General features: G+C 39.4%; 2 protein-coding genes across 2 annotated transcripts; one reads left to right on the top strand and one right to left on the bottom strand.

Moving 5' to 3' along the window:
- The first annotated feature begins 398 nt into the window (after nt 1-398).
- Nucleotides 399-4,240, top strand: LOC100242889 (transcription factor bHLH30). The gene is made up of 2 exons (XM_002274919.5): nt 399-1,336; nt 3,532-4,240. The coding sequence occupies exons 1-2, from the start codon at nt 1,040-1,042 to the stop codon at nt 4,024-4,026; spliced, it is 792 nt and encodes a 263-aa protein (XP_002274955.1). The 5' UTR covers nt 399-1,039; the 3' UTR covers nt 4,027-4,240.
- A 1,649-nt stretch (nt 4,241-5,889) lies between these two features.
- On the bottom strand, nt 5,890-6,702 carry LOC100254900 (glutaredoxin-C1). The gene has a single exon (XM_002272816.4). It carries the CDS (start codon nt 6,575-6,577, stop codon nt 6,206-6,208), a length of 372 nt encoding a protein of 123 aa, XP_002272852.1. The 5' UTR covers nt 6,578-6,702; the 3' UTR covers nt 5,890-6,205.
- Nucleotides 6,703-8,690: the final 1,988 nt, after the last annotated feature.

Here is an 8,690-nt window from a genome sequence, read left to right as displayed (position 1 = left end):
TGTGGATACTTTGCAAAGCAATATATAGATTGAAAATTTTTTTTGCTACTAAACTTAGTTTATGGATTTTTAAAAAATAAATAAATTATTTTTTGTCAAGACCCAGCAAGTCTCGAGTAAAGGTGATTTGATGGTTGGAAGAGAAGTTTTTCTGTGGCCTTTTTTGTGTTTGGTGGTTGGAATCTTCATATCAATGAAAGACTGAGTTGGTGAGAAGTGAAATGGCCTTTGTAAAGCCAGGGGGCATCCCTTCCGCGCCCAACTATTTGTTTTTTAATCGTATATTTGTCTCTTGGCATTACTTAAACTTTGCCGACAGGCAAAAGAGATTCAGACTCCCGAATCAGTACTCAGTCCTCGCCAGGGTTCGAGTAAATTACATTATAAACCTTGAGCATTGGTAGAAATAGTCTCTATCCATTCTGAGAATGATACCAATTTTTTTTTCAGAGAATCAAAAGTGGTTTGATGTTTATGAAGCAATCTGTCAAAGATTAAATGCTTAATGTACCCGGCATTAAAGAAAGCAAGAATTCAAGTTCTTTGAATTGAAACCAAACAGGCATAGTTTAGTGATCTGGAGCCAGAGTCCAGCAGACTATATATATCTGGGCTGCAACACCCTTGCGTCACGCACCACCCATTCTTCCTTTGAATCTCTCTTCCAAGTTCCAAACCCCACGCTTGGCTCCCTCTGTCCCTCTCCATTCTTGGGGTTTCGATTCATTTTGAATATTCATCGATTCCCCCAGCTGGGTCTCACCGAATTTCTCCCCACCCACCAAAAACGCCACCGTTTTCGAATCTCGAAATGCTCCAATTCGAGACGGTAAAGAAGAAAATGTGGATGTTCTCTCATTGATCTCGCTCTATAACACCCTTGTCTTCTTGCTTAATGGAAGTTATGTCCGTAGCCATAACCATAGCCGCAAGCACCCTACTCTGCACTAGAGGTCGTCTACTCAAGCTCCGATTCCGTACACTCCCCTTCTGGTTCGCGCCCACGACTCGCCCTCCCGGCTCTGGTTAATCTGAAACCATGGATTCAAACTCCTGGAACTCAGCCTCTTCACGTGGGTCCGATTGTTTTCAAGTGTTCGACCCATTCTCGCATAATACAGGAGGGGATAGAGGGGTTGTGCGAGGTGGGTCTTTGGTGTTGGATTCTGACAGAGGAGAGCTCGTGAAGGCTCCGGTCATAAAGGTGAAAAAGGAGGTGCCGGAGGCGAAGGCTATGGCGGCTTTGAAGAGTCATAGCGACGCCGAGAGGAGAAGAAGAGAGAGAATCAATGCTCATCTGGATACGCTTCGCGGCTTCGTGCCATGCACTGAAAAGGTTCTATATTTTTCCATGTATTTTATGTTAAACAATAGCACCAGTAATTATTGTTGATATCGTTGTTGGTAGTTGCCTTGTGTTTGGTTGTTTAATTTCCATATTGCATCATATTTGAAGTGTATATAGGTTTTTGGCTTGGTAGTACTTAAACTATTTATCCAACTCTTTTCCATGCTTATATTTGGTAAACTTTCTGAATCCAATTGCTGAATGGGGAAAGTTTACATGGGAAATGGTTTGTTTGGAGAGTTTTGCCAAGTATTATTGGTTTTCTGGTGTTATTTGAACTAAATAAGTATCTTTAGTTTTCGATTAATCTCCCAAAATTAGTATTTTTGAGTTAATTGTTAGGTAGGTAGGAATGTCTGTATGGTATTCCAAGGCATGCGGGAAAAGAAAGGAAGTTCAGGTTTTGAACACTCCCTTTGGTTTTAGGAGAGAATGAAGGGAAGGAAAGGAAAGAAAAGAAAAGAAAAGGTAAATGGAGATCTTAGGAGCTAACAACGATTTGGCTTAGTTGAGATGCATAATTTTTTTAGCATTTATGACATGTCGAGAGGGCATAGACTTAAACTTGTACTCCCTTTTCTTTTCTTCAATTTCCTCAGAAACCCAATGGATGTTAAGATGTAGACAAATTGTGAGAGGACTGCTGGGCAGGGGTGGTCATTTGTTATGTTTATGTTGGTCCTTATTCAATTACTAAACATGAATTAGCCCCTCGTTATGGCAGACCACTGACAGTGATCTCTGTAAGTTTGTTGGGGTTTTGTGTTCATCTGTTCTCATTGAGTTTTCTTAATGAAGAGCTTCTGGGATCTTAGAAAGCTTAATGTTCTTGCAGTGCTCCATCGTACTCTGATATTTACAAATTTACAATTAGCTTGGTTTCCTTAGTCAAGAATAAATAAAGTTAGGTTCAGTATTTTCTATTACTCACTTAGGTTAGCCTATGGGTGTAGAACAGATTGAAGTGTAGAAAAAGTAATTTTTATCATAAAGAAAGGGGAGTATGGGAACATGTTTGTGTATACACTTGTGTTAAGATGAGGAAGAACAGAAATAGAAACGGCTAGAAATTCTAAAGCTCTTAATTTATATTTTTGTTTTAGTCAAAAAGCACCTCTTGTAAAGAAAGCTAAGGTCCATTTCATGGTGAGTTCAAGCTATTAATTTAGTTTGATGATCTTCAAGTTGTTAACAAGTGTTCCCACAGGAGGTATTGCTGACTTAAGTAAATATTTGCTTCACCGTTAAAAGTTACAGTTGGTACAAGTATGTAAATGTAATAGAAATCGATGGTGGCTGACTGTTATTAGAAAGTGGAGCGCTCTGCATGAGGTCTTCGTTTGAGCATTTATAAATAGATTTTGATGTGTGGGTAGTTGGGAGCATGTCAACAAACAGATGTATGCCACAACACTCGCAAATGGTTTTCTAGATTAGTGGACTGAGCCACCAAGTATTCATTTCATCAACTCAGCCAGAGTTAGGGTTTGACATAGCAAAATCTAATTGCAATGGAAGAAATAGCTTTAAAAAGGGATTGATTTCCAAGTTGAGCTTTTTCCTTTTTTCTTTCCTTTTCCTTGTAGGTAACATTCTTGTACGGCAACCTGAACATGATCTTGCTGTTACCACTGATGTCTTTATCAGTAAATAAGATTGGTTATGTGTTATGAGGTTTCACCTTTTTCTTGTTAAAATAAAATTGCTATGAGGTTTGAGTGCATAGCTGCATAGAGCCATGGGTACCCCCACTATATATTGAACTTACATGTGACATTGACCAAATTTATGTCGGAATCTACTCATCTAAAGGTACGACACCAATTTATATCTGCTCCAACGATCTTATTTCTTTATAATCAATATTATCTTAGATATTCTAAGTGAGTACTAAAATTCCTGTAATTGTTGCCTAAGTGGGGAGAAGTTTCCATCAAATGAATTCGCATCTTAAAATTAAAAAGAAAAAGGGATGGATCTCATAAACTTATTCTGCCAGAATGCAAATTCCCTGGAAGTGCTTTGCTGATTCTATTTTCTTCTCAATTCCTGTACCTTTGATTCTTTGTATTCTATATTCTAAATGAATTTTGTTTTTGGTCCATGCTTGAACAAAAAAGACTAGGTAATGTTTAGTTTTTCCTCATTGTCCAATTTAATTAAGGTTGAATTTTTGGTCATAGATGGACAAAGCTACATTGCTTGCTGAAGTTATCCAGCAAGTGAAAGAACTAAAAAGGAATGCCACCAAAGCAAGTAAAGGATTACTCCTTCCAATAGAAGAAGATGAAGTAAGAGTAGAACCACATGATGACAGAACAGATGGAGCTTTTTCTTTGAGGGCATCTGTGTGTTGCGATTACCGACCTGAGCTTCTATCTTATATAAAACAAGCTCTTGACACCCTTCCTATAAATACAGTAAAGGCCGAGATCTCTACTTTGGGAGGACGGATGAAAAATGTATTTGTTTTCACCAGCTGCAAACAAGGGAACAGCAATGATTCCAAGGCACACATGCTTCTTGCAAGCTCTGTCCACCAGGCCCTGAGTTCTATCCTGTATAAAGTTTCCACCTCACCAGAATTCTCTCCAAGAACAACACATCCAAAGAAGCGACGAAGGGTTTCCATTTTTGATTCTTCGAGCTCCTCTTCTTCAGAGCAGAGATTTTGGTGATGGTACATGCATACTCTCTCTGTTTCTCTCTCTATATATATATATATAGTTATTCTGTGTCTGTATATCATTGCATGGATGTATTAAAAATTAAAGACATGCAGCAAATGTAATTTGTAGAGGAAAGTATTATGTGACATAATACAGAAAAAGAAAAAAAAAAGCACCTAGTGACCTGATGACAACGATAATAACACCACAAGCATACCCTTCAGTGGCCTAGTGTGATCATGATTATGATGATGTCCTGTGTGGTGATTCTGAATCTACAGTCGCAAAATGAAAGCAGAGGAAAGGTTTAGGATGATGTTAAATGACTAGATGCTCCCATGTATCATAAAAGAGCTTTGTGTGGACTTTCCCAAAATTTAAAAATGAGACAAACCCATCTTCTAAGGGAAGCCATTGAAGAAACTGCAGGTAAGACAACATCATAACAAGAAGCATAGTTCAGGGGAAGTCCAAAAATTGGGAGGACACCCTTGAGTGTATCCAAGTCCAGAGGTAAGAGCTATTGAGTATTGGGTATATTGGGTGTTGATTAGGTAGATTCATTCGTATGTTAAGACAACGCATTAGGAATGTCAAAGATGCTCTATAAACAAGCAATGAAAACGCCTCATGCCTCTGTTTTCTGCCCGTGTCTTTTGGAAGTCCCAAAGGAAAAGAATGGGCTAACTCACTGTGATTGATTCTGGAGTTCGTATAAAGGGACTGGTGGCGCACCACCCTCTATATCCAGGATCAGCAACCTCCTTTTGATTTGAGACAAAAGGACACCTATATGGGCATTGATTCCAATTCTAAAGGCATTCCTTTCGTCACTCGATTCCTCCTAAATTCGTTCTGTTTTTGAGTGGTAAGCAGATTCTTAGATTTATGATTTATTCATGGTCCATCACTCAGCCACCCACCCACAATATTTGATTATTTTTTTTAGTCCTTGAAATATTTTCTTATGAAAATTACAAATTTAATAAAATTTTTAAAAATATGTTGTGAAAAACAGGTCACTTGTGGAGTTTGGAACATATGCTCACTTTATAGCAGGAATAGCTTTCTAAAATAAATATCTGTAAAATTAAAGAAATTCATAATTAATTCTTGGAAAATAGAAGTGGATAAAATGACCATCTTATCCGGAGAAGATCCAACTCCATTTCCCTATAAGTGACGTGGCAAAGAAAAGTGTGAGGTATTAGGAATGACGTGGCAATGAGTAAGGGCAGAAAAGAATCTCACGCGAGCGGGAAAGGCCGAAAGAGAGGGCAACTGCCTAGGGTACCGGTACCCCCACACCCTACAACCGACCCCCTCCCAGTATGTCTCTCCTACGTGGCTCCCTGGGGCCTCAACCCTATAACTAACTGCTATATTCCAAGTTCAACACGTGTCATTGTGAGATAGTGTAGGTCCCATTAGTACGGACATTGACAAGACCCTACTATCACATTACATTCACTCATGCTGTGAAATTCCGGCCAAGTCTCCGGCCGAAACAACCCACACACACCAAGTTACCAACCGGTGAAAAATTTACAAATGGAAACAGTTTTAGGAAATTAAAAGCAATTTTTTTTTTTTGTTTTTTGAAAGTAAAAAAGATATGTTGCTGAAATAATGTGCTGCTTGTATAATGTACCTAAGCTGCTACAGTAAGAATTTCCTTGCTTTCCATTTGTTTTGAAGAGGGTGTTTCGATTTGAGGTTCTGAAATGGGTGGTTTTAATTTTAGCCAGAATTTTACTTTTGGAAACAAAACTCAACATTGACCAAACATGATCTGTGAGACCTCTGGTAGCTAAAAGATGAGAAGAATGTGCAGAGGAATAAAAGAATAGAGGGTGATGAAGAAGCTTCAGATGAGAAACTCAGTAGTTTTTTTTTTAATTTCTGTTTCTATACAGAGGAGGGAGCAATTACATTTCTCTCTGCAGCTCGGATTAGTGAGACACAAAACAAAAGCAACAGACCCAAAGAGACAAAAATAAAAACAAGAAAAGCAGAAACAAAGAGGAAATTAACACATCAGTAGTGTGTCCAAAATGGAGGAGACTCGCAGACCAACTCCTCCTCCTCCGCACCCTCTTCTTTCCCTTTTTTTTTTTTTTTTGGTGTGTAAAAAGAGCTATAACTCCTCTCTCTATCTCTCTCTAAAAACTGTTGGGAAAGAAGAGAATTAAAGCCAGAGAGCACCGGCGTCCTTGAGGAGAGGCACCAGCGTCCCATTAATATGGGAGGCCATGACTCTGTCCATTGCTCCGACGAGCTTCCCGCCGATGAAGACCACCGGAACCGCCGAGGAACTACCCAGAAGCCTCATCAAGGCCTTCTCCATCTCCTTCCCTCTGGGGTCCTCGTCGAGCTCGTAGACCGTGGGGTTCACGCCCATCCCGCAGAAGAGCCTCTTAATGGCGTGGCACATACAGCAAGAACTGATGCTGAATATCACCACCGCATTCTCTGAGGCCAGTCTCTCTATGCGCTCCAATGGGTCTCCAACGCTCCTTGTTGGCATGTAGGAGCCCCACGATTCCGTCTGATAATGCATACTGAACAGCTAAAAGGAAATAGAGAGTGAATGGTTAAACGTTTGACGAAATGCGTGAGTGAGTGAATGAGTGAGAGCAGGTGAGGTGAGGTGAGGTGAGCTGAGTGAGGAAACATGGAGTTGATGGTTGGTATTTATAGAGGGAGACTTCACAAAAGGAGAGTCCAAGGTAGGGACAGTGGGGGGATTATGACTCAAATATAATAATATTTTTAAAGTTCTAAGCCTTGGGGTAGTTTTGTAATAATAAAGTTTGTTGTATTGATGAGAAGAGAGGCCTTTAAGAATAAATTCCATCTTTCTCAAAATACATAATTATATACATTAAATTTTTTTAAATAGACTCATTTAAAAAAAACCAAAAAAAAAGCCTTGAAGGGATTGGTCAGTTCAGTTGGTAGTCTTAATCAAGTCATAAAAACACATTTTAAATTCCAATGTTTTTTAATTTAAAGCAAAAAAAAAAAAAAAAAAAAAACCAAGAGGGAAAAGAGAGAGAGGGGAGGGAAGGAGAGAGACATGAGGAGCAGGCTTTATCAGAGGGGAGTTGTTGGTTAATAGACGGCTGTCCCCGTCCTTGTTGTCGGCACTACGTGATCAAAAAAAAGGGCAGAAACGTGGCCATCACGAACCTTTGTTTCTTTTTCGACGTGACCTTCATGCGCATTTCCCCCACTTGTCCCTCATTTTTCCCATTTCATCCCCGCCCCCCACCCCCCGGACCTTTGGCCCAGATGAAGTCGAATTTTTCCAATGGTCCCACCCTTCGACATGTGGCTTCATTTCATATCATCCATGAATATTCTCCTCATCTCTGAGTCTGTTTTTTCCTTTGGTTTATCTTGGATTTGGACGGTTTCTCCTTTCCTTTTATTGCAAAGAAATCTTTTTAAAGTTATCAGAAGAATATTACTCTCAAATTTATTTATGAATATTTTGCAACATTGAGCATCAAACCAGATATATGAGGACAATGTCTATGTGTCTATCCCCTTGGGATCAGCTTTTCCACATTCAAGAGATGCCCATTTATCTGTCTACTGTCTCTAGATTTTATTCAATCAAACCCCCTTGGAACTGCTTTTCCTTTTACCCTCAACCTCTCCCCTAAAAGAAATTATTTTCACTAATCAGTGTTTGGCTATAATCATTCATGTGGGTCATGCCCAAGCTTTTCCCAAATTTGAGTATCAAGAGCCAGCAAATTGATTTCATGCCCCAAGTTCATACTATATACATGTTTAGGCAGACCAAACTGCTACTCATTTTTTACTTAACTTAATTTGCAATTCAAAAATAGCACATTATTGCAAAATTGATGCTTAAAATGGCTAAGTCAATCTTTCTCGATCATGTAAGTCATATGGCATCATAGAAGCTATGTAGCTTATGCTTTTTAGGAGACAATTGTTTAAGTGAAATGAAACCAATGTGAAATTGTGAATGGCAGGTCCAATGGGATGACGTTATGAAGATTAAAATCACTAATAAAGTAGTTATCATCAAATGAATGCGAGAACATTTATGGGGAATTGGGACAAAAGGGGCTTCAAATTTGTACAAATATGGTTGCCAAGCCACCAGTAAAGAGGTGGTGCTGCAGTTTTGCAGACGCATGCCACATAAATGCATAGAAAATAGACATGTTAAGCAGCAATGTCACATGTAGCACCCAGTAACTTTTCAATGGATTTGAATAGCAAAGATGAAGATTAAAATACGAAGGGCTCTAAAAAGAAGGATGGTCCGTTCACAGGGATGTTCCTTTTAACAGAAAAGAAGATTACTCCTTTTGGTATTTTGGGGGCCGTTTGGGGTTTTGGCACGGATAGAGGAGGGGAGGGGAGGGGAGGGGAGGGGAAGGGAGGGGAGGGGGGACATGCAGATGTATGTTTGGATTGAGAGAAAGATGGAGGCGAAGAAAAAGAAAATGATATTATTCGATTGTGCTGGTCGCTCTTTCTCTTTCCCACCTCATGTATACAGTATAGAGTACATTGGTACGTATAGAAAAAGAAGATTCGAGGCCCTGGTCCCATGGGATCATGTCTTCAACCTCTTTTAAGCTTTTTCTTCTTCACTGGATTACCCCTTCTAGCCATTCAAGAGATGG

This window comes from Vitis vinifera, chromosome 14 (genome assembly GCF_030704535.1).
Source record: "Vitis vinifera cultivar Pinot Noir 40024 chromosome 14, ASM3070453v1".
Classification (NCBI taxonomy): Eukaryota; Viridiplantae; Streptophyta; class Magnoliopsida; order Vitales; family Vitaceae; genus Vitis; species Vitis vinifera.
This window is presented reverse-complemented; position numbering and strand designations above follow the sequence as displayed.

Coding starts and splice junctions, on each gene's coding strand:
- LOC100242889 (XM_002274919.5), top strand. CDS start 1,040: ATGGATTCAAACTCCTGGAACTCAGCCTCTTCACGTGGGTCCGATTGT. Junction 1,337..3,531: donor TCGTGCCATGCACTGAAAAG/GTTCTATATTTT, acceptor TTTTGGTCATAG/ATGGACAAAGCTACATTGCT.
- LOC100254900 (XM_002272816.4), bottom strand. CDS start 6,577: ATGCATTATCAGACGGAATCGTGGGGCTCCTACATGCCAACAAGGAGC.